Below are 26,891 nucleotides of genomic sequence, written 5' to 3'. Positions count from 1 at the left end.
TATTACACCACTAATCTGCATATATTTAGCATGCTTACATAAAGTCATTGGTCACTTAATTAGATACACCATTCTAATATCGGATAGGACCCGTAACCCCTAGAACGGCCTGCACACTTTATAGCATGGATAAAATATGCACTGCAAAAAAGGTGTGTCTAAAAACAAGATAAAAACACTAAATCTGAGGGAAATGATCTTGCTGCACGGACAGATAATTTCACTTGACAAGATTTCTTAAATTAAGATTGTTAAATCTAGAAATAAGCATGTTGAACACTTAAAATAAGAAATGTGCTCTCAAAACAAATTTAAAAGATAAATTATCTAACACTTCTGAATCTAAAGGTTTTTTTTATCTTGGTAAGAACCAAATAATTGTCAGTGCACTCTGCTCGGGCCAGTTCATCGCTGCTTGCAGCTTTAATTTATCTTGTTTTAAGAGTTAATTTCTTATTTTAAGCGTACAACGCTCAAGGGACACTTGAGCAAGAACGGTGGCCAACAATAGGACATGAGTCAGAACCTCTAGCCCAGGGGTTCCCAACCATGGGTCCAGGCCCCCCGTAGGGCGGCACCAGAGATCACAGGGGGTGGGCAAAACTTTGTCTGCTTTGAGGCTATCAAAATAATATTTGTGTATGTTATAATCAAAGTCTGTATAAACCCACTTAGAGACATATTGTGGTCAGCAGTAGGGGGGGCTCAAAGGAAAAAAGGTTGGGAACCACTGCTCTAGCCGAATCTACACACAATGCAAACAGAGAACAAGTAGCCAACAGTCAGGCTAATCCAACCTGCTGCTAGCCCCTTCATCCCAGTTGCAGGGCAGTAGAGTTATCTGAAAGAGCACTGTGGCTAGCCACAGAACCAAACAAACTAGCTTCTAAAGGTGATCAATAAGTAATGACTAGGGAAGCCAGAAGAGAGCTGTGGGATGACCACCGACTCGTATTTTAGATATTCAATTTTCATAACCTACATACCTATCAAAAACACACAAAGCAAAAAGCTGGCTTGTTTGTCATTGCTATAAACTAAATTAGCTCAGCAGTAGAAAGGCTTAACATAAACTCAAGGGTGAATTCACAAAGAATGGATTGCGGCCATTGATAACCCCATGAATTTACAAAACTTGCAACCGCCATCTGCTCCATCATGAGGACCTTTTCACTTCAGATATAGCGCTAGTTATATTATGATATAACATGTGTCTAGAGTTTTGAAGCTAAACACAATTTGTCTCTTTTTAAACATGATTGCATTTATCCAAGTAGTATAAATGAGTATAAATGTGCTAGAGGTTAAATAAGGGGTTGTGAGGGATGAAGCACTGATTAACTCCCAATCTGACACGTACTTGGGTAGGCCTGTGCTGTTTTTTTTTTTCTGGTCCATGTTGCTATTGTCATATGTAATCAATTAGAATTGTCAAATAGAATTGAAACAATTCGCCAATAAAGCAATAATAAACTTTGACCATCAATTGTTGTTGACAGTTTGCTGTTAACAGTTTTCAGATATGAAATGGAATCCCCCTAGCTTTTGGCTGAAAAAAATAAAAAAGGACTAAATTGTGATGTTGAATTTGCTGTTATTCTTGACTATTTTCTTTATTAAATAAATTATATAATCACAAAAGTTATGTGGATTCCAATAATGGTACATTTTGGCATATTATTTTCAAGAGCACGGAGGGCAGATAAATGGATTAAATAGAAATTAGAAAAATGTTCAACCTTGTCTTTGAAACAAATATCAATAGATGAATGCCATATCCAATGCCTAAAAAAAGCTACCAAACAGAGTGTCTGATTGTCTACTTATTTACCCAGCACATATTTCACTACCATTTGGCACATGGCAGGTGGTATCTTCAGATCCTGGTGCCAGTGCTGTGTAGCTCAGCTCTGCCTGGCTACTCAAGATTCACAGACACACTTTCAGAGCAGAGATATTTTGTCCTTTGAGTAAGAAAGGTGAGTGTAGGTGCTGAATTATCCTGATTTGAGCAGCACTGTAGCTGTGTGTATACAGCTGCACCACTGGCTGCAATGTGGTCACTGTGTCTACAACAGATTTACAAAAGGTGGATATAGGAGTCCTTTCTTCTGAAGTGCAAATAGTGGCAATCTCCCTTTAACACACACTTATACCACCAATATATGCACAGTCACAGACACTCATATGCACCTAATTATATGTCAATGCACACAAAACCAGAGTGATAAGACTCTCCAGCAGCAGCACTGGTTTCAAATATATAAAGCTGGAGATTGCCTCATATTTACTGGGTATATAATTTCAGATGTCAGTTAACAGATATGTTACAAATTAAATTAGATGTGTTAAAAATATGTCTTCTACTTTGAGAGGGAGCACTCTGTATAACGTTTTAAGCCATTAGAAGCACATTTTCCATTTACAATGCTGGCTGAAATGAATAAAATTGATTTGATTAACAAGCCTGTTTGGTATCATAAATTATTTAAGAAAAAATACAAATAGTAATTCAACTATGTTACGTTCTTAAGATTACTCCGATGAAAATAAAGTCAGTTAGACAGCTGTGATCATTGGCTTAATTTGTATATTTCACCACAGACATTGATAAAAATGTGACATCAGCAACTTAAAACTAGCTGTTTGAGCAGAGGTTGAAAGACCAGTTTATACAAAAGTGAGCTCAAAAGTATGTAAGTGTATGATCTATATATTCTATTTAAACAGATGCGTAAACCGGAAAAATACCAATTGCATGACAAAAAGAAATTACAGGCAAACCATTGATAAGGGGTTAGCAAAACTAGAATCCCTTCAGGAACTTTAAATATAAAATGTCTGTCATGCCTCTATGACAGATAATCTATGTTAAGGTTAATTTTGTGTACAGTACACATTTTTTTTGTATTAAACTGGTTTGGGTGCTGGTGTTAATAAAATAATTCCCCTTTACAGCTCTTGTTCACAGTCATGATTGCCGAATTGCCGAATGGAAAGAGTGAGATATGACTCCTTTCCAGAGAGAAAGTGGCCAGTGGTTCTTCTCCAAATTGCAGTTGTTGTATAGAGGAGCTTTCTCTCAGGGCTGAGCAGCAGTGAATGGACTAACCTTGTTAACAACGACTAAGAGAACAAGCAGCTCTTGGTTCCTTGTCTCTGAGCAGAAAAGACAAACAAAGAACATAGCAACCTTGAATTGGCCAGATGTAAATGGAGCAATTCCCCATCTATTACAGCAAATCCAGTCTCTCTTTTAGCTACACTGCCACAGAGAACAAATGAAAGGTTAATATGTTCAAATGGCAGCTATCACTACTATAAAGTTCCCTTTTTTTCCTCCAGGACTGAAACCCAGACAAGTCTTTCTTTGATCCAAGAATAAAACAGTCATTTCAACACACACACGCACGCACACAGACACACACACACACACACACACACACAATGAATACATTGATGAAATGGCAAAATGGCAGAAAGAAAATAAGCTGTTCAGTGAATGCCTCAAACAGCAGGAACCCGACAAAGGTGAAGAAGACGAGGAGCAAACAACATGGAGGTACAAGCCCCTACATGGCATGTACCACTATCAGATAGAGGAAGTGGCTGATATCAAGAAGACTTAGAAGACTATGGCTGGAGAATGCTGGACTGTCATGGCTGCATAGAGGCCAGAGTCTACCACAGCAGCTAAGACCCAATGTACAGGCTGTGCAAAGGCGCCCTGAGACAGTCCAGCACATAAAAGCAGGAGGTAAGATACAAGCTGGAACAGGATACATGGAGAGGCACAACCAAGTAGCTGTGACAGTGTACAGGAACATCTGTATCCAGTATGGATTAGAAGTACCCAAACCCCAATGGGACATGCCCCCAAAGGTGGTTGAAAACAACAGGGCTAAGATCCTGTGGGACTTCAGATTCCAGACTGACAAATGGTAAATGGACCTGCACTTATATATCGATTTTCTAGTCTTTGCGACCACTCAAAGCGATTTAAACTACAGACTGCGCTCATTCACCTGTTCACACACACACACATTCATACTGGTGGCAGTGGCTACCTTAAACGGGGCCACCTGCCACCATTGGGAATTCAATCACACACCAATGAAAGCATCTTGCTTAAGGACACTTCGACATGTAGGCTGCCACGGTCAGGGATCGAACCACCGACCCTCCAATCCGTGGGCAATCCGCTCTACTAACTGAGCCACAACAAACAGATGCTGGTTGCTGGTTAACCAAGTGGAAATTGTGTTGGTGGACACACAACAGAAGAGGGCAGTAATAGTAGATGAGACGATACCAGCTGAAAGCAACATCAGCAAGAAGGAAGACGACAAAATGGAGAAGTACCAATGGCTTTTGTTATATATATATACTGAAAAGCGTCTGGCTAGCAGCAGGCTGGTCTTAGAGCCCAGCTTTATGGATAGCTTGGATGGAGCTGCATCTCCTGTTGCTTGGCTGAACACCCTCTGCTCTGCAGCAGGTCTGGGAGGGTGTGTGTAAGACAGAGAGGTGGGGGGTTTGAGCAAATCCTTTTCCCTGTCACTGCACTGCTTGGTAATTTAATCTAATACCACATGTCAGATCGATTTGTGTATGGTTATAGGGTACAAGTCGCTGCGAGGCAAGTGGGCAGCAATTCCCTGCCACATCCAATTAGCAGCCCCGGTGGTGATGGGGGTGGTGGGCTCAGGGACGGGGTGCATGGCCGGTGGCTGCTCAGGTGTTTATGTGGGTACTTATTAGGCTTGTTAAAAGTCTTGAACACAATATCACAGACGATTGTAAAGGTACAGTAGTCTACATCTGAACACTGATGGATGTTTGCATGAAACATTACTTTATTAAAGCAGTGCTTAAGCCAGTAACATGTTGAATCTCAAGCTCTCTCTTAATACTGCAGCTTATCTGTGTGCATACGTTCTTGTTGTGTGGAGCGGAAAATGGAACCTGGCAATGTGGGTAATTTGCACTGAACCCAGTTTGTATAGTTGTCATGTAGACAATTGTTAGAATAATGTGTTATTCTGTCTGTTATTCTGTCTCTGTTGTCTGTCTCTGTGTGACGAACGTCTCTATCTATGCGTGTGTAATTCACTGTGTGTGTGTGTGTGTGTGTGTGTGTGTGTGTGTGTGTGTGTGTGTCCTCTCTGTGCATGCAAGATGCTTTGATACAATGATCATGTGCTAATATTGTTTAAACAATGATTAAACTGAATAAATTTACTGCCTTTACTTCCTCTGCCCTATTTAGAGCAAGATTCTATAATCACAAAAAGATATATTTTATGTTTTATTGTTTGTTGCAAAATCTGTGTCTCCAATAATATCGCTGCAGGTCCTATCAAGGCAGGAGTTTGTTTTGAAAGTTTTGTTAACAGGTCAGGTCAGGTACATGGTGTGCTGAGCAGAAAGATAACTGTCTTCTCTGCTTGGTGACATGACGTGTCCACATATGCAATAAACTGACAAATCAGCGGATCGAGGAGGCACTTTTGGAGAGTTCAACCTACATTTTTTTATTAAACTCCTAACTCTGTTAGGATATAAAAAAGTGTTCAGGGAAAGTAGCTTGGTCCAGACCTCATGAACTGACCAGCCTAATGTGATGTCAGGGACGTGTAGATTGAACCTAGAGACTCTGTAAACTGCACATTTCTTGACCATATTGTAATAAAATGAAGTTAATTAAATAATTATTTTTAAAGGATTTTTGCATGGGTGCTACTTTTTAAATGTATATTTTAAAATCTCACGTACCCCCTGGAGTGCCTTCACCTACCCCCAGGGGTACACGTACCCCCATTTGAGAACCACTGTTGTAAAGATATCTATTTAGAATTAGCATCCCAGTCAGCTGATCGTCCTGTCTTGTAACATCACTTGTGCTTCGAGAGGTGATAGTGAGTCACTGTAGACTGTTGCGATGGTTCTGCTGCTTCTCAGTGAAGATTCTTCGTCCAAGAAAAACAAAAATCCCAGACAGAGAGGAGTCACAGGCGACAATGTGAGAGGAAGCAGAAGAGAGGCAGGAAATCCAAGATCCATGAGACTGGATTACAAACCACCGCATGGATAGCTGCTTTATGGTTGCAGGCTGCATAAAAACATTCACTACTTCGCTTAAAATAGAATAATGTGATATTTAGGACCAGGTATTTTCAGAATGGCACAACTTTATTCAGATACACAATGTTGCAGTGGATGCAATGTCTTTCACTATGAAGTTTAGTAGTACACTGGTGCCTCCTGTGTGGCTCAATCTGAATTTTCAAGTTGTCTTTTTATCATAGGAAGCAGGTTTCAAAAGCATTAAGAACAAAGGAGTTGTTATGGAGACACAGGCGAACAAAAAGGTGCTTTGCCTAATTTGCACTTGTATGGACAGCAACAGCAGTTTGGTCGCCCACACGGTCCTTTTTTGAAGCTGTCATTGTCTTGGCATCAAAAAATAATGATCTATCATGACTATTACATCATCCTAGTTTATTAAATGACAACTCAATTCTAAACTACTACCATTGGTTTAGAAATAAGCAAGACATAATTTCCCTTATTATCAAGTTGGCATTTCAGTCTTTGCGCTCCTTTGAACACCAATGGTTTTTCTGTGCCTATCTCCCTCCTCAATGAGCTCAGCAGTTACTTTAGACGGTGGGATTGTCATGGTGTCAGTTTGTTTCTTGGAACTCATAGGGAACAATCTGACCACTTGGCCATATACCATTTACTTATCATCCATTTGACATTTGCACAGTTTTTCACCTAATTTTCGTCTATAGCTTAACAGGCTACAAGTCTGAGCATCATTAACATCTTGCCTGCGCTGGCTGGTCCTTTGAAATCCTATTAAAAAACTATGAGCTATTCAACACAGCCAACAAACCCTCATCCCTCAGTAAGTCAGGGAGGAAGAGCAAGACAAAAATAAATGCTTTTATTACATTTGCCTCTGCTGCTGCACAATACATCCCATATAATATAATTTTTGTTAAGGAGAAGTACAAACGGCTAATATACTCAGTGGTTACCATCACTCTAAATAAAACTGACATAGCAGAAGAAAAACAGACAAGTCCACGTCATGTCAGTTTTAAGATCAATGTGGATGGAAAGAGAGGGCTTTAAAAATCATATATTACATCAAAATGAACTTACTGAGCAGCTTACATTGCTGAATGTCTTCCAAGGTACATAACACATGGGTCACTGCCACACTCATCAGAACTGGTGAAAATTGCAAAGTTCTACAGTGATATAGCCAGCAGATTATGGCCATGGCCATGTTAGCCTTTAAAAGCATTTTTGTGGCCCATAATATACTTAAGAACTCACGAAACTTGGCATGCACATCAAAACCCATACACTGCAAAAAAGGTGTGTCTAAAAACAAGATAAAAACACTAAATCTGAGGGAAATGATTTTGCTGCATGGGCAGATAATTTCACTTGACAAAATGTCTTAATTTAAGATTATTAAATCTAGAAATAAGCATGTTGTATGCTTAAAATAAGAAATTAACTCTTAACACAATATCCATTAAAGCTGCAAGCAGCGATTAACTGGCCCAAGCAAAGTGCACTGCAAATTATTTGTTTCTTAAAAAAAACTTTAGATTTAGAAGTGTTAGATAATTTATCTTGTTTTTAGAGTTAATTTCTTATTTTAAGCGTTCAACATGCTTATTTCTAGATTTAACAATCTTAATTTAAGAAATCTTGTCCATGCAGCAAGATCATTTCCCTCAGATTTAGTGTTTTTATCTTGTTTTTAGACACACCTTTTTTACAGTGAAACCACTGAATATACATCCATGGTGTTGATGCAGGTTTAGTGGGCTCCACAGCACCCCCTTTTACATGGAAGGCCTAAGCTGAGACAAAGTTGCTCCAATATTTGTGAAATATGGTACACATACTGCTCTCATCATGTAATACATATTTCCAATCATTCAATAGGGAGCACCACAAATTCCAAATGTGTGTAAGGGCCTGGCACAAATTTGGCCACGGGGCGTTGGCGAAGAAGAGCGTGGCTCGGCACAGATTTGTTTTTAAATGAATGTGCATCAGTCCAATCACCATAAAATCTGTTATAATGCATGTGTGGAAACTGTCAAAGATCATGATATTTCACAGCTTTCAACCTCTTGCAACCTGTTTGTGGTGACATTTTCCTGTTTATTTCATATGATGTTTTCCAGGAATAGTGAAGTAGCAAAAAGAAAGGAAGTGATCAGTTGCTACTCTTTAATTGGGGTGGCTCACACTGGTAGAGCGCGTACCATCAAGACTCCTTCCTGCGGCGGACCGAATCCGGCCTGAGGTCCCTTTGCCGCATGTCCTCCCCTCTGTCTCCCCCGTTCTATCTATCACTTTCAATAAAGCAAAAATGCCCCAAAAAAAAACTTTAAAAAAAAGAAACCCAGGTAATGAGGGTATAGGTCCACTTAATATGCAGGTATGTGCATTAGTCCACAGGCAAACATACGTAAGAAGACAAGAATGACGTAAAAATAATGACTAAACATTAACTTTGGTTCCAATGGAGTTCAATAAATGTAATTTTTCTCAGGAAATTAAGAAAATAATCGTTTTATCTGTTTTGTTTTTTAATTTAAGCTGCTCGCCATACATATTCATATATATAGCAAAACAAAATGTTGAACAAATCTTATTTTTCTCATAGGCTCCAGAACACAAATAGCAGAGACTGAAAATGAGAAAGAATATTCATCTACGCATATTATTTACGCTTTCTCAAGCACTATATTTAGAAACGGGAACACTTCTAGTGGGAAACACTGAAAACCTCTGGTCTTGTATCCCTGCTCTGAATCTGGCTATAAACTACTCATTATGGGCGTCATTGGGGGCTATGTGCATCCATTTTGACAAGTCATTTCTTTTCTAATAAGAGACCATGCCTATAGGATCAGAAAAATACACTTGGAATGAAAATAGCAAGAAAGCTGTAATATGGTTGTGGCTCAGTGTGTCATGCACATAGCTGCTGGTCTATTGAGTTTCCTCTGAGATGAATTGATCCATAGAAGAAGCGATTAGAAACAAACAGCTTGTGGGACCGACCTCTCATGTCTTTAATCTGCTTTTTGCTACACAGCCAGCCATCGTCAAGAATTAGAAATGGCAATTTAATTGGCACAGCAAGAAGGAAGCGAATGACTGTCTCACCCACCACAGGTCAATGTGTGCATAACGAAAATTACAAAAGGTGATTGGCTCCCTTACGTACCATTTGATTATGTGCTGGGTGTGCATGTTGACATGACAAACAATGCTTTTGAAGGAGATGGAGCATAATCACACTGTCGAGTTTCCAGATTTGAAGACCTTTACAGAGCATCACATGTTGCAGATAAAAAGCGTTTCGGTTGTAGGAGGCTTTTTAATATGCAAACTATTAATGTTTGTATATGTTCTAAAGCCCCTCTTACTGGGGATTTCCACCGGGCGCGTTACAGCAGCAGCACGTCTCCACAGCGTTTTTGCTGCGTCTTCTGCCCGGCGTCAATTCACACCAGGCGCGTTACAGCAGCAGCACGTCAGCTTAGCGAGCCGGTCGTATACACGCGACCTAACGAGATCACGCGATAATCCTAACCATACGGGAGACCGCAAGATCCCGTGATAAACTCTAAACTCTATTTATACAGTCTATGGATAAACTGTGTGTATAAAGTAAACAACAACAACAACCAACTTACTTTGCTTCTCTGACGTGAAAGATCTGTTGATCTGACCATCTATCCTTATAAAAACAAAATGTTATGTCATAAATGATTGTATGATGTTCCACTTCAACAATCAGTCTCTTGTCGTCCGTGTTGCCGATCCTCTGAGACCCTTTGATTGATTGATTGCTGATCTGGTGCCCCGGTCATAACATAATGTTGATGTGAAGTAGTTCTAGGCTGCATGAACTGCGTATTGTGTTTTATTTTGAAAGGGGCGGAAGTGTTTTACGCTGATTCTGAGTCGGACTTCCTGTCTGGTGCGATCTGCTCTGTTGAGATTCACGCGAATTGGCAGCGTCTCGCGGAGAAATAGAAGTCCTACCTAATGCTCGCGTAGAGACGCTGACGTGACGCTGCTGTAACGTTACGCAGCGCGCCCGGTGGAAATGCTCTCATTGATTAGAGTGTTATCTATTTGCAACGGCATACGCGACGCTGACGTGACACTGCAGTAACGCGCCCGGTGGAAATCAGGCTTTACACTGCCAGATAAAGGTCCTTTTTAGGGCTGAGTACCATAATGCACTCTGACAACCAACTGACATGTGTCTGTTAACTCAACGTAAGGGTTAAAAAGTGTCAAACTATCTATGTTGGTATTAAACACTTCTTAGTTGGTCCAATTCTTAATTGTGTTGATATATTTCAATATTTCCTTATTGAACTTCATAAATTTTTACAGTAAGCCTACATTTTATTTGGACAGACTATTTAATATGCAACTCTTGATACTCTGATTGTTTGAGCTATTTAGTTAAATTTAAAAAAGGGTCAAAGCATCTTGATGCATTAAAAAATATTCACAGAATCAAATTGTCAAAGCATGTTAATGTCTACACCTCCATCAATAAGCAGACCTAATATTCAATGAATCTATTTTTGTTGAAAAAAGTGACATTAATATTTAATTTGCTAATGTTAGTGTTAAACACATATTACCATTTATTATTTTATCAATGAGCAGTTTCTCAATTGATTTTTCAGAAATTTAACAACGTGAATATATGAATGTTGATATGAAATTAAATATACCGAATGGGTGACTTTATACTTTCCAATCCTACTTGTACTCCTAAAAGTCCTAAATGGTAAGTGAACCCTTGGCCTGTCTGCTGCTTTAAACACTAGGTGACTCATTGTTGTAGGGTGTGTGTGTATATGTGTGTGAGCCTCCTCATCAACTAACTGTCTTTCATCATGTGACCGGGGCAGATTAAAGACACAATGACACCCTTACTGGAACATCAAACAACCACTGTGACGGGGAGGGGTGTGTGTGTGTGTGTGTGTGTGTGTGTGTGTGTGTTTGTTTGTGTGTGTGTGTGTGTTTTACTTGTTCTCCCTACATGATGAGGACCAGAGCAGGGTTTTTTTTTTTCTAAAGAGAGTGAATACATTTTTGGGAAGTGAGGACATTTTGGCCAGTCCCCACTTCTCCAAAGGCCTGTTTGGGGGTTAAAACTTGGTTTTAAGGTTAAGGTTACCATTACGTTTAGGTAAGGTTTTGCTGTTTGTAACAACTACGGGGGGGGGGGTCAATTTTTCCCTTGAAAGTCCCTTTTACAGGTGCTTAGATCTAGATTAGGGCTGTTTCCACTACCGGGCAATACCCGGAATGAGGCGGGTCTCACTCGCCGAAACGCCCCTAATTTGAATACAAGCAGTCCGGAGCCGGCTTTTGTCGGGACTTTTTTAGTCCCTGTGGAAGACCAGGGTCTTTTTTCTTCCCTAAAAGATCTGGTTACTGATTGGATAGAACGCTAAGCAGGATGTGATGTAGTACTCTACATGACAACAACACGCGCCATTTGTAAAAGCAGGTGAAGAAGTGTTCCCAACTTAGCGACTTTGTTGCTATATTTAGCAACTTTTCAGACCCCCTTAGCGACCATTTTTCAAGAAAGCGACTGGAGACCAGTGACTCCTTCTTACTCTTCTTAACGAGCTGCTAATGAGCCGGAGGCCGGCTTGTTAAGAAGAGCCACCATTAGCTGCAGTTAGCTACAGTTAGCTCTGTAGCAGTACAGTGTGTATGTGCTGCTGCTGCAGGAGGTGTTCACTTAGCGATCTCTGTTTGTTTACAACAAGCACCAGACACTCTGTGCATAATTAGCCATGCTGCTTTCAGCTGCTGGCGTTGTGAACAGTTAGCAATGGCAAAAACCTCCGGAGTCTCTAAATCCCTCTGGGGGCTTACTTGTAATGGAAACACAGTGACAACAACAGTGAGCGGACTTTTGAGAGGGTGTGGCGTGAGACTTTCCCGGTGGCCATTTTTGGGTGACATATGGTTTTTGATCGTTGCATAATCGCTTAGCAACAGTTTTGAGCATGACGTCACATACAGGATGGATTCAACACGGGAGACGTGGCAAACGGGGGACGCCGAGATGGAAGGAGCAGAGCTGCTGTGTTTCTGTCGCAGAATTATTATTGTGACTGCTCGCTACTTCGCTGGCTTGACCGGCAGCTTTTTGGCCTGCTCTTCAACAGGGTATATAACGGGTATTAGACTATAGTGGAAATTCATCTGTAGTCAAAAAGCCGGAAATCAGCCTTATAAATTTTATACGATTTACAAGGTGTAGAATACACAATATACAGAAACATCAGATATAATTGGTATTTGTTCTTGAATTTTATTACATGATGTGATGTGCATTATCAGTGGTTATCAGCCTCGTTGGTGTGGATTAGAAGGGGTCTGCCCCCTTCTGTTAGTAGAGTTGCACCAATCCACTTTTTTCAGTTTCCGACATCTGAATTTGATTATTTACTGATATTGATTTGGATAACAGAGCACTGTTTGCATAAAATTTGAAACGCATTACAAAGACACAGAGCACATTTAAGCCCCACCCCCACAATGGAACAACCCATTGGGCTCGACTGACTTTGTATGGTATGAAGGAGCTCCTCAACACGGTAGATTCATATTGCCTCACCATCTGTTTAAAGAGCCAAAAGGCTCTTTTGAAGAGTTTTTGGCTATGCAAAATTGTTTGTTATGCAAATCAGGGTTCCAGACTAGTGTTATGGTTTCACTAGTGGCCCTGTTTACTGACTTTTCACCAAATTTGCCTATAGTCCAAGTTACAATAGCTTTGGAGTCTGAGTATGCATAAAAAAAATGAAAAACACACTTTTCAACAGATGTTTTCAACCACATACGAATTTGTCTGAAAGTAGCCAGTTCACAGGATTCTTAGTTCAACCATAGCACCAGTTAAATATTTATCTGGATATGTTGTTGTCCACTGTGACAGGGCCTGGTACGATTCTAACAGCATTTTTCTGTAGTAGTAGTAGTAGTAGTATTACTTGATATTTGTGTTGCAAATAATTCCAAATAGGTGTATTAGTTGCTTGCATTGACATAACCAACAGAGTAGGGCATGGAGTTAATTAAGAGAATATGATTGTGTTATTAGTGTTAAAGTTAAAAGAATGCCAAACTTTCACAATTTAAGTTGACAATGACAGTTGTGCTTTTCCTGTAGGCTATGTGCTCTTGCTTCTCGAGTCCAGGGAAGTGAAAAAGAGTTTGGTTGTGACAGTTCAGCATCTTCAGTCACAAACACCAGTGTAACATACTAAGCAAAGGTTATTCATGTTATTGTAAATTACCTAATTTTTACATTTCTTTATTAAATCTACAATGTTTCAAAAAAGGTGCACTTCAATGTGACAATCATATCCATCCTATGAGATGTTTTATAACTGAAGGCAAATGTTGGGCTTTTACACTGGTCTAACCCTTCAAAGTGCTCTCTGTTCAAGATCCTGAACAGATAAAGACGTCTAATGAGAAACTGACCATATTTCCCCTACACTCTGACGTCCTAATCACTGACGCAACATGTTGCTGTGGATAAAACAGTGTGCTGGGGGAGAGTCTGGGAAAGTGGATGATTTTGGGCTCCAGGCAATGAGACTTACCAGAGCATTCAGCCTTGTACAGCTGCAAATATAAAAAAATTTTTCATTCAATATGAAGCCACCCACCGAGTCCAACGAATGTTACACAACAAGATGTTTAACTGTAGTGTACGTGTGCACACACGTTGTATGTCCCTTCGGTCAAGCTGTCAGCAAGAATCAGCATTCAGGGCCGACAATGGAATTGACGGGGCAGATGTGCAAACACGTCTGACAGAGTCCCCATCCCCCAACCTCAACACGCCATAAATGAGTAATAAAAAATAAAATAAAAAACACCCAATCTCACACTCTGTAATGGAACAGGTCTTCCTTTACCCAGTTCAGGGTTGCTCTGTGTTGTGCAGATGGAACCACATACAACACAATGAAGTGGCTGAGGTAAACACTAACCAATGGGAGGAAGCAACAATTGTCTCCTCATAACAAATTGACAAAGAAGATTCCATTCAGAGCTACTAGCATGGTGGAAGCTCAAACCTCACACAGAGAGACAAAAAAATAGACATGTTGATATAAGAACCAATATAGTAACTGAGAGCTATTCTTACTAAGAAATATTCTTAGAACTAAATTGTTTCAATATAATAATAATTTTAATAATTTGACAGTCCAGGAAATTAAAATGTACTAATCCTAAAACTCAGACATTTTAGTAAAGGACATGTATTGACATTTTCGAGGCTAAAATAACATTACAATTACAATACATTACATAAATGTTACATCTATGATATATATATATATATATATATATATATATATATATATATATATATATATATATATATATAGATATATATATATATATCATATAAACCCAAATCCTAATGAAAACTAACAGAACCCCAATGTTATATCTTCAAATTTCTTGTTTCATCTTAACAACTCAACTTTTACTAAATAAATGACTTTTCCTAGAGAGCACTCAGACAGGGTATAGAGATTATACAATCCTCAATCTACTTAAAAAATACATTATGGGAGACTTGCATTTCCAAATCATAACATACACACACATTTTAAAGAATTGTGACAAAGATTATAGATTAAATGAAGAAATAAAGTCTGGTGGACTAAATATTGCAATGGCAATAACATAAAGCATATGTGGAGTTTTTCTGCCGTGACATTTCTTCTTACTAAGGAGTTGCCATCTGAGCCAATACAATTAAATCGCAATAACCAAATATTCCGTGATATATTGACCCAGCCTTTTTTAATTAAGTATAAGTGTTTCACAATCAAACAAAAAGACAAAGCGGCAAGCTCAAAAACGAATAAAAAGAGGATGCCAAACCAGTGTCCTTTAATTTTGTCAGCCTTCCTCAGATGTTGTCTTGAGGGCAGTTTCAGGACAAGTGTTATTGAGAATGAGCACAACGTGTTTCAGGATGCAGGCTTTAGTACAGAGCCATTCAATGCTCCAGTAAATACTGTTAAGCTACCAAACACTGACGTTCAAACATACTGTATGCCATTCCAGGTAGAAGTTAGTAAAGCAAATATAATCTACTTGAAGGTGGAGTCAGTGATTCAAGATAAAGACTGTTATTTGCACTCATCACTCAACAAATGCCCCTTCAATGGATCACCCACTCACTGCCATCCACTGCTTTTCTCTTTAGACATCCATGGCCTTTGCCTGTCCTAGCCAGAATTGTGTTTCTTAGCTTGGTCTAGGGCTGGGCAATATATCGATATATTTTTAAATGTGATATGGAATTAGACCATATTGCATATATCGATATAGTTCAATTTTTTTCTTTCTTCATGTATAAATGCTGCCCTTACTAGGGTTTGTCATATTTACTTCTCTTGTAATGTTTGTTATTCTTTTCTCATATAAATATTTCTGGCCATATGATGCTCTAATATGTTTCAACTATAGACTATAATTGACCCATTTTAAGCATTTTTAGGCATATTAAAATTTGACCATTTTTGACAAAAATAGACATGGTATAGTATGAGGTTTTTTTTCAAGGGAGTCATTTTTGGACATCCCATTATGTGGTAATTTGTTGCTATTTTTTGACAAATAGTTCTTGACCCATGAGTCCTGGGATTCTCCTGTTATACAGTATTTATGTCCACTTAAATAAACGGTTTCAATAAAACTACTTGTGACATGTCATATTTGACTTTGACTGAACATTTGTTTTACTTTTTGATAAAAAAATATCAGGATATATATCGTATATCGATATTCAGCCTAAATATATTAGGATATGAATTTTGGTCCATATCGCCCAGCCCTAGCTTGGTCTGAACCACTTTCTGTTTACGAACTCAGCACACACTGAAGGGACAGCTCAGCTGATCGGGATCACATATTCACTCAATTTGACTAAAAGTGCATTTGATTGGAATGGCACATTTTTCACATAACAGCATCACATAATATTTGTCAATTTAAACACTGAGAGGATGCCTATGAACTCAAACAGCTAATTTAAAACCAGCCTGTGTTACTCAGGCCCATTCAAAACTGTTATTGTGACTTTCTGTTGTATGTGGAACTACGGCTGGGCGATATGGACCAAAAGTCATATCCCGATATATTTAGGCTGAATATTGATATACGATATATATCCCGATATTTAAGTGAGAACTTAATGTTCAATCAAAGTCAAATATGACATGTCACAAGTAGTTTTTATTGAAACCATTCATTTAAGTAAACATAAATACTGTATAACAACTACCTTTTTTTTAATCAAAGCTCCATAAAGTGACATTTAAATTAAAAAATATGTATTTAATAAAAATAGCCAATGAAATAAAATAGGCCAATCTTTTTCTGAAATAAATATTTATATATATTTATATGAGAAAATAATGATGAACATTTAAAAAAACTAAATATGACAAACCCTAGTGAGGGCAGCATTTATATACAAGGAAAGAAAAAAAACTATCGATATATGCGATATGGTCTAATTACATATCACATTAAAAAATATATCGATATATCTTTTATATCGATATATCGCCCAGCCCTATGTGGAACTAAAAGCTAAACACTGACATGGAAAATGGAGATTTTAAACCAGCCCTGAAAAACATGTTGCACACAGTCTGATAAAAGTGGAACTCCCCTTGGGAAGACAGACACATGGTTCAGTGAAAAGCAGGAGCACTGGTTAAAATGAGGCAATATTCAAATGGTATGCAACACATTAACATAAACAGGACAAGCCACTGTTGTCATAAGAAGAGCAAGGGAGGCTTATATCTAGCAATCATCATGGGAAAACGGAAGACAGCGAGAAAGACGGTGAATTGACCTTTTCCAGATGGTATAGCCTTTAATCCTAACTACAGAGTCCTGCTGGGGACATGCAGACTGGAGAAGTCTGATAAATCAGGCTCAAATGCCAGCATGAATCTGCATTTCTATGTGTAGATTAACAAAAAAGAGATACAAGTGCTTTGAAGTGGGTCCACTTGGAGAGCTGTGCTGATGGCTGCATTGATTGAGTGCTGGGGTAGAACAGTTCACGTATTCATTACTTACTGGATAGCTGGCTTCACCTTCACTGAGAACGCGGTTGGTTCCAGAGGTAAGCTCAGATAGAGGTTTGCATTAATGCAAGGTATTCATGTGCAACAACTGCATTTTTGTTGTGTGGTAAATGTTTTAGCAGTGCATTTTAGTCAGTTCCAGAAAGTAAGAAATTTAACATTAGACCAGTGATTGAATGGTGCCAGTAATGCGTCAGGAAAATGTGCCAACAAAGGCAGAGAAGAAGAGTGTTCGTAAAAAAGGATGCTACATACAAAATACTCAGCTATCCAAATGTTAATAAGGAAGGATATGCATTCAACACATAGAGCTTAAGGATTTTAGTTCTTTTAGTGTTCACAGACAAAACTTATGATATTACAAATGTGGTGAATTGTTATAGATCAAACTTGCTAACAATATTTAATTAAGATACTCCCCATTGTACCAAGTACACCACATTAATGCTACTCATATACCACGGATGTCTATTATAATCATAAAATGCCCAAAAAATGAATCCAGTACTGAATTTCCAATTTATCCACTATTTCCACAATGAAAACATTGTTGTTGTTAGCCATCCTTCAGCAATCCCCATGATAACTAGGTTTTAATCTGTCGACCAATCAGAAAACATGGAAAAAATTGTGGTGATGATGGTGATGACCATCACACAACCACAGTGTTGCAGAGAACATCACAGAAATTAATAATTCTATAATGCTGTCGGACAAAACCATTTCAACCATTTCCACGAGCCTGACAGAATGTCACGGAAGACTATATGACTGATAAACAAGCTGAAGATTAAAGATCAATAAGATTATGCTTTAATTGAAAAACTAGGGCTGGGCGATATGGACCAAAAGTCATATCCCGATTTATTTAGGCTGAATATCGATATATGATATATATTCAGATATTTTTATCGCAAAGTGAGAGCAAATGTTCAGTCAAAGTGAAAAAAAATATGACATGTCAGAAGTAGTTTTATTAAAGCTCCATAAAGTGCACATTTAAATAAATAAAAATATCTTATATAAAAATAGCCGATGAAATAAAATAGGCCAAAAGGCCAGCATTTATATATAAAGGAAAAAAATTGAACTGTATCAATATATATGCAATATGGTCTAATTCCATATCACATTTAAAAACATATCGATATATATCGCCCAGCCCTAGAAAGACCTTCATATTTTACTTTAATGCATTATAAAAGGGGTTGTCTAATATTCAGACCAATAAAGTAGATTTCTTCTCTGTGCCATTACTTGATTTGGAATTAAATATATTACATGACTACTCAGTCTGTAAAAATGTTATGCATCTCATGTCTTAAAAGGCATTTTTTCACTGAAAAATAAAACAAACTGGAGCCCGACATTAAGATTTACAGAAACTTTGAAAAAAAACATACTGAGTAACTGCAGGTCTAACTAGCCTACAGTGTATTTTTTCATTTAATTTAGAAACTGCAGAGACGTTTCCCAACAACAATTTCAAAAACAAACTAAGCTGCATTTCAGCTTGTACTTACAAAGCAACTCTGAACTCCAGAACATACTATACCATACTATTATATTTTGTAAAAAGACAATGAACTACTGTTTTTGTATGAGAGAAACGTCAACGGAAGATAATGTGGTCAGTTATGAGAGGAAGTCCTTATATTTTACTGCCCCCTGCTGGACAAGGATTTAACTCCTCCGAAGTCATTAACCATTACATCAAAGCACAGTGCAGAACAATTACTGTTCAACACAATACGAATAATCTTTGAGCCATTGCAAATGTCATTCAGAAGTGTGTGGCAAGGATAACAGCATTAAGCTTTCCTGGAGCCAGAGCCAGTAATTAGGGCTGACATTTCACTCTAAAACGGTCATTAGTCACTTCCAAACAAGCCTGATGTGATAACTGTAATATCTCTAAATTGCAGCAATTAGAAAAGGTTTGCTGGAGTGGCCTTAAAATTTTCTTTGCTGCTCAAAATGTCAACCATGGGACAATCTCATCAGTGCAAAGAAGATGAAAATAAGCCTGTATTAATGTCTCAATAAGACAAGGTGTCCAATATGTGGCATAAGAGGAAGTGTTTATGTTACGTCGAGTGTTTGAAAAGGGCTGATTCTGAAGAAAGTTAAGCAGCTCACATATTTCACTATTAAAGCTCCTTGGAAAGATATGTAATGTTCAACAGCTTTTGACGTCTCACTCTCTTTCTACAGGTGTCAGACTGAAACACAAGAAGTGAGTAATGACACGTAAACCACTCCTATTTCTCAGGTGTAATGATACACCAGCAGCCTTAAAATCAGGATTTAATCCCGGCATATGGACACTGGATGAGTCAAAGGTTTGGGTCATTTGTAACTGTAAACTTTTGTTACTTTAAACATTTATTATGACATTCTTATCAGGAAGAAAGCTCTAATCTTAAACTAGTGTCCTGCACCTTGAAGCATGATTCTCTGCAATCACGTCTGTCACAATAACCACAATACATTTTCCCGGAAACAGTTGCTTTGAATTAAATTATTGCCATTTTAAGATGATGTATTGCCACTGATAAAATAATACGGAAGCAATGCATCCATAATTGACAGCAAAGAGTTTGTTTTTGTTTTGTTTTTTTCATTTTTGTTGAATTTTTTTGTTCAGGTGCAGTAAAAACAAATATGCTTAGGTGTCTCATAATGATCATCAAAACCCTGCTTTTATGTAACTTTCTGCTGACTTTCTTAAGTAAAAAACAACAACATCACATGTAAACACAAGGGCAATATCATATGATACATAGACATGACCTCGATGATGTTTGCTGAGCATAATAGGTCGATATTGTAATAATGGTGTCAGGCCTACCTGCAGTCATAAACTAGAGGAATGTGAAGGAGAACAAGAAGGAAAGTCAGATGTTAAAAAGGGAGGAGAACCCACCCGTTTGATGGAGCTGCGAGTCTTCTCCTTCCACTGGTGGGAGCTCAGCTCAAGGGTGCAGTGTACATAGGTTTCTCTGTCATAGGAGCCCAGGATGAACAGTCTGCAGGGACACGACACAAGACATATGAGAGTAACCACGAAAACATTTGGAAGCACAGATTAAGTCAAATCTATGTGCATTTGTTACTTTGCATTTCTTTTTTTTTCTTTTTTTAAAGATATTTTTTTGGGCATTTTGTAGCTTTATTGAGAGAGAGAGAGAGAGAGAGAGATTGAGAGTGAAAGGGGAAGACATGCGGGAAAGGGCTCCGAGCCGGATTCGAACCCGGGCCGCCCACTTACGAGGACTGGGCCTCTGTGGTACGCGCTCTACCAGGTGTGCCACCGGGAACGCCCTACTTTGCATTTCTTAAATGAACACGAGACAACAAACCCTGACAGCCCATAGCTAGTGTCATACTCTCTGGGCTGGTTTTAAAGGCCGCAACAGTGAGAATGACACACATTGGAATCAAAATGTGACGACTTAAGTTCTTTGGTTACCATCAAATAAATCTGATCAAATTACACACAAAAAAGTCCTGATGACATGACTTTTTTGACTGTTAAACTATTTTCAACAATACTTTTATTTATAATTCTTTTTTTTTTTAACTTAAACTTTGATTGCATGATTAGTCATTGAAATGTAAGGTTATATCACTTGTTCTGTGCCGGTCCAAATATAAATTCTTTCTGGTGTAAGATCTATATAGAATTGGTGACAATATTTGGGACAAACATTGCTTTTGATTGGGATTCATTTCTTTTTGGCCTTCTGCACTCTACATCCTCAATTAAAAAAAACTCAAAATACCTTTTTGGCATACTGAATGTAGCTACTAAAAAAGCTATAACAAGGAAACGGCTTAAGCCAGACTGCCCATCTATAGACGAGTGGTATGACAGCATCTAAGACACTTTTGTAATGTTGTTGTTTAATATTATGCAAGTTTAATTTTTTAATTTTTTAATCTGTTTTACTACTTGCTGTAGATGGAAACACCCCCAAGTTCAGTTTGTTTGTTTATAACTAGATAAAAATCTGAAAATATTGATCACAATGCCAATTATCATAACGGTGATGACTGAAAAGAAAGAAAAAAAAGAAATGTAAGGTTATAGAGGAATACTGATCATCTGAAATGTTTTCAGGGGCTTAAATGCCTTTAATTTCTCATGTAAAGCACATTGAATTGCCTTGCTTTTCAAAGTTTGTATACAAATCATGTTGCCTTGCTCTAAATTAGACTAATTCCAAGCAAAGTGATTTTTCCCAAAGAAATGTATTGTTTGAATCATGTAAAACAAAAAAACACTCACACATAAATCCTCAACAGCCTCATCATGTATATGTCTAAACCTCAGACAAGCTTATCCTATACCAATATCCCCTAGCTGTTCAAAATCTAAAGATGTGTAGTATGCAGTCTTTAAAACAGCAAAAAGCAGCAAATCTTCACAGTGGAAAAGCAGTTATCTTACAGGAACTTGGTGTCACGGCCCAAAAAAATGAGATGACAACAGTGTATTTGGGCTACTGCTGCCCTCTGCTGTGCAGAAGTGATTCATGCTTCAGACCCTGAAGAAAAGAAATTCCCCAATCTCCTTAGTCTGAAATACAGCATACGCCTATTCAAACTGTGATATTTGGGGAAAGGTGTAATTTAAATGTTATCATTTCCTGCGACCTGATGCTGATTTACCTTTAAGACTAAAGGATATTTTTTAGATTTCACATTGAATGCTTAATAGGTGAATACTTCCCTCTGCTGGAAATTTGCAGCTACACCTGATATGGTTGACAGTAAACCTCAAACAATCACTTAATCACTTCACAAACAAACCCTTATATGTGCATGAATATTAAACATTGAAATCGATGCCAAGGTAGAAACACTCTCCAACTTGCTGGTATAGAGGAAAGTGATAAAAGAGGGTAGGGGAAGAAGAGAGTCTTTATGATTATATTAGGTAGGATATATTAATTATTCATGGATAGGCTGGATCTGATCATCCTGTGGTCTATCATACACACCCAACTACATCCAAGCATGGCTCATCACACACACATACTCGTATAACAAAAGCACACAGAATTCATACGTCTACCAAGAGGGCAAAGGAGAGGCCTCTTTGTCAGGGCGAGCCTGGGCTAATTGATTTGACTTTTTGATCAATTAAAATTTAATGTGCCAGCTTTGAACAAAGAGGGCATATGTTTGTCTTAGAAAGGAGAGCCTGGTGAGCAAATGTCTTCTGTCCAATATGATGGGCGTTGTATGGCAGCTACCACTGACACAGAAATGATGAGGAAACGCTTACAATTAATATTGAATTGCAAATAATTCACATATATGACCTGTGTGACCAGTGAGCTGAAAATCACCTGGCGCATCGCTTCTAAAACAGAATCTGATGGAATGAGATGGCTGGTAACTGGTGGTTCTACCGGTTCTCTACTGCTAACCAACTGGCTATAGCAGTCACACCCAAAAGTTGCTCTACAGCCTTATGTAACATATCGAACTATTTTTTAAAAATGTACGTCCAAGCATACTAACAGGCCTGCCTACAGATAGTAGCAACCCAAAATACTGCTGGTTCTGTGGTGATGCAATTTTATTTAGGGCAGGGACTGGATTAAAAAAATTAATCTAATTAATTAGAGGCTTTGTAATTAATTAATCGAAATTAATCGCATTTTAATCGCATAGAAATATTTGACCTGAGAACAGTGAGAAGTAATTTTTTTCACATGAATTTTTAGTATACCATTGAATAATGACTGAATACAGAAGCTTAAGCAACAAAAATATTGTTTATTTTTGTTCAAGTCCAACAGACCAGTGCAATTTTTGCCATTAAGTGTAGCAATAGCATATTTAGAAATATGGTACATTTCAGAAATGCAGGTAGCCTATAGGTAGGTAGACCTTCGGTAAACTATAATACTTTGGTTTTTTAAGTAAAACACAATCCACGCTAGCTACCACACTAGCCGCTAGCTGCTATATGTTTTGCATTGAGGTGATACTTGAGGCTGGATGTGCTGCGGTGATATGTGAAGTCCTTGTTGCATAGCAACACAACCATGCTCTTATCAACGCTTCCATCCGTTGTTTTTTTGTAACAAAATGTCCCATCATCCACGGGGCCAACCAAAGCGTCTCATCAGCTTGATCGTTCATGTTCACAGTGGTTTGTTGTTGTCTGAACTCATGAACGCTAGTTGGTGCTCCAGTATAATCGGTCCGCCTGAAACTCATCCAGTGAGAAACGTTCTGCGGTGCAAAAATAAGTGCTATTAAAATGCGTCAATTTTTTTTTAACACGTTCATTTTTGTGTAATTAATTAATCTTAATTAACGCGTTAAAGTCCCGGCCCTAAATTTTATATAACATTACTCAAACTAGAAAGTGCACTCAGTAGTGTGCAGTTCTCTGCCAGGCAGTAAGAATCTCCTGCATGCCAAAGCTATGATCAGTCTGGACTCCATTCAGAGCAAAAGCATAAAGTTGTTTGCCTGTCATCTTGTGGACAGACCTGACAAAGCATGAATTCAGACTTTTTATTCATTGGCATCATGATGTCTTTATTTCAACGTACTCTTGTTCTGTCTATTGCAATTAAATCACAGCAAAATCATTTTATTTAAGGTACATACTGCTGTTATAGAAGCAGTAAGCATAGCCCCTGATCAGCGACTGACGGCCCTGTAAAAGCGACTGGATTGATCCGGGGACCAGTATGGACATTATGGACCCCCCCTCAACCTCCCACAGACACCTGTTGACTGTTTGCTGCTGTCTGGGGCCTAGTAAGGTTGTCTCCATAGCAACCGCTATGTTATCGCTTTTTGTCATTCCAGCGAGCTGAGACGAGGACTGATTAGGTACTGGGCAAAGGAGGGTCTCAGGCTTACACCCTCGAACTCCCACATACAGATATGCATACACCCCTTTTTACACATCTGCATCATGTTGTAGTTATTTTGACTTACATACGACCCATTTATTGCAATTAAGTCACAATCAAATCTGTTTTTTGGGGTACATACCAGTGTAGTAATGTAAGCCCTGTACTGTAGAAGCCGATGAAATTCACCAAGCTGTGTGTACCTCCAGGTGATATTATTAACCCAGATATGATGAATATTAATAAAATATACTCAACGTAGAACCCTTCATTGACTTTTGTAAATACATGCTTATTATGAATTTGATGTCACGCTCCAAAAAACTGGAACAGGGACAAGAAAGACTGAGAAAATTGGGGAATATTCAAAAAAGCATCTTTTTTTAATTGAATATTTGTCAAAAAAGGATTAGCCAAGTATTATATTTCGTTTTATCTCGGTTTTACACAGTGTTCCAAATTGTATGGAATTGGGCTGGGGTTCTGTAAATGGGGACAATGTCATTTTGAAATAGGAAAACGGCCTCCCCTAAACTGTTTTTGATAAATTAGAAGCCAACTGCTGTCTAAAATACCCTTGTATATTGCAACCTTAAATGTTCAAAAAACATAAGGGTCTGGCCCAAACCAGGAAAAACACCCAGACCAAAAACGCACAAAGGTTTGTGGACAAGGGCACCAGAGACATGTGTGTGTGTGTGTGTGTGTGTGTGTGTAAGTGTGAGAGAAAGTACAGAAATAAATTGTCTCACCTGCTACATTCAATGAGGGTGACTTTAAGTCGGCCTTCCACCAGTCTGCTCTCCTGGATTGACAAGTCCACATCACAAGCTGAACCCAGCAGAGGCTGTACTTGGAACGGGAAGAAGGGCTTGTATCTGTTGAGAGACACAAGAAAAACACAAAGTCCATTTCAATTCAGGATATCCAAAATGACAAACTACCTGCAAACAAATCTGTCTCGGAGGGGAAACTGTAAAGTGCGACTGATCTGTCAGAAAATCTTTTACCCTCTCAAGGATATTCACAGTTTGATATCACAACAGATCAAGAGTTTATCAGATTTGAACAACCTTTCCACCAGTTTCATTTGTGTTGACTTCATCTCAGCATTATGTGCTTAAGAGCAAGGCTGAATTTTATAGAATTGAATTTGTCTTTGACTATTTGTGTTTAATTTGTAAGTTTACAAATGGACAGTCAGCCATTTGTAGACATGTTTATATTGTTATGTTAATTTATGTGAAGTTGATTGTTAAAATTAAACTACCTGTGTGTTTATTATTAACTGAAAGTGTTCTTGTAGTTGATTAAATTAAACCCAGAAATGTTTCCCCCATTTTTCTTATTCACAGCGCCACAAAAACCAGCACAGGAATAAACCAAACCATGGCTTTAAAAATTGAAGTTTGAACTGAGAAGTGCATTAAAAGAATCTGACGCACCTCATGTGAACTGATACATAGTGTGGTTTTCATCAACAATCGCTTTACTTAATTGCTTTATTTGAAGAATGTAACCAGTAGGCTGAGTCAGAGTGCTGGGCACAATGTGACTACTTCGGTTGGGTGTGGCATTGAAGAACTGGTTTCCGTAGGCCTGAGTTTTAATAAAAATAGGCATTATAATGCGTAAACATGCACACACCCGTCCTTTGCTATTTTGGGCCCTTGGTTCTACTGTTGTTGGCCTGAGGCTCTTGCTGTTCTAAATAGTGGACTTTGTTAAGGCAAATCATCCACTACTGATTAAAAATTATGTTACAAGTGCTCTGGTGGCCACATTGTAAGGGTTTTGTATAGAAAATTTACCAAAAAAGGAGAGAATACGCCGTAATTAGAGAGACAGATTCTCAGCTCTGTTAAAGATTCCAGTTCCAATTGGAGTTGAAATGATTGCTGACAATATCCCCTTTGGTCATACACTGTACCACTGCATGTTGAAAGCAGAGTACACCATACAAACAACTCAATTTAATGGGTCACTGTCTAATTGTCTGCATTCAATATTGCAGAAGAATCTTTTCTAGACCTTAAATAATGTGAAATATCACCACTGAGTAGGGGTGGGCGATAAGGTCCTAAAAGATTATCACAATATTTCAAGGTATTTTTGCGATAACGATATTCTTGACGATAATACAAAACACTGAAAAATATATAGAAAATATGAATATTATTAGATATGGTTTTTAGTCTGTATAAATAACTAAAAAACATTCAACAAAATATAAATCAATCATAAATCTAAAATGTAGTGTTAAGTGCAAATCTCAGCTGTTGCCAAATACAAAAAATTACTCTTGACTCTAGAGTATTACCAATTAATAAAATAATCATCACATTTAGCAAAAATGTATCAATCCCGTCCACTTTGAGAGCTAAATGTGAGCAAACATAACAGTTTCACAGTCAACAGGGCTTTCCACTAGGACATCATTTTATCATAAAAGCCAAAATTTGGTGCCTCTCATACATTCTAATGCCACTATTCGTAACGTTAAATTAAAATGAACAACTACCTAAATTACTGGACCACCCATGTGACCAATCATCAGCAAAACACCAGGGATTATGGTAGTGGCCAGTTGGGGTTCGATCAAGCGGTGTTGTCCGTAATCCCAATTGATTTAAAATTACTTACACATAGTAATGTTATCATATACAAATGTCAGCAAGTGGTGAATGATTATGTCTCCATTTTTAAGTATCATGTCATTTATGTCTGCTTATTTCCTTTGACATATAGAGACAGTGTGTTACGT

At 38.1% G+C, this 26,891-nt stretch overlaps 1 protein-coding gene across 1 annotated transcript in view; it reads right to left on the bottom strand.

Moving 5' to 3' along the window:
* pdzd8 (PDZ domain containing 8) overlaps positions 1–26,891 on the bottom strand; it is a 47,923-nt gene that overhangs the window by 7,202 nt on the left and 13,830 nt on the right. Inside the window, exons 2-3 of the mRNA XM_059359166.1 lie at positions 24,880–25,005; positions 20,167–20,269 (exon numbers count right to left, since the gene is read on the bottom strand). Of these exons, the coding sequence (XP_059215149.1) occupies positions 20,167–20,269; positions 24,880–25,005 (229 nt within the window). The remainder of the gene's footprint in view (positions 1–20,166; positions 20,270–24,879; positions 25,006–26,891) is intronic.

This window comes from Centropristis striata, chromosome 20 (assembly GCF_030273125.1).
Source record: "Centropristis striata isolate RG_2023a ecotype Rhode Island chromosome 20, C.striata_1.0, whole genome shotgun sequence".
Classification (NCBI taxonomy): domain Eukaryota; kingdom Metazoa; phylum Chordata; class Actinopteri; order Perciformes; family Serranidae; genus Centropristis; species Centropristis striata.
The sequence above is the reverse complement of the archived record's forward strand: the minus strand, read 5'-3'. Positions and strand labels throughout refer to the sequence as shown.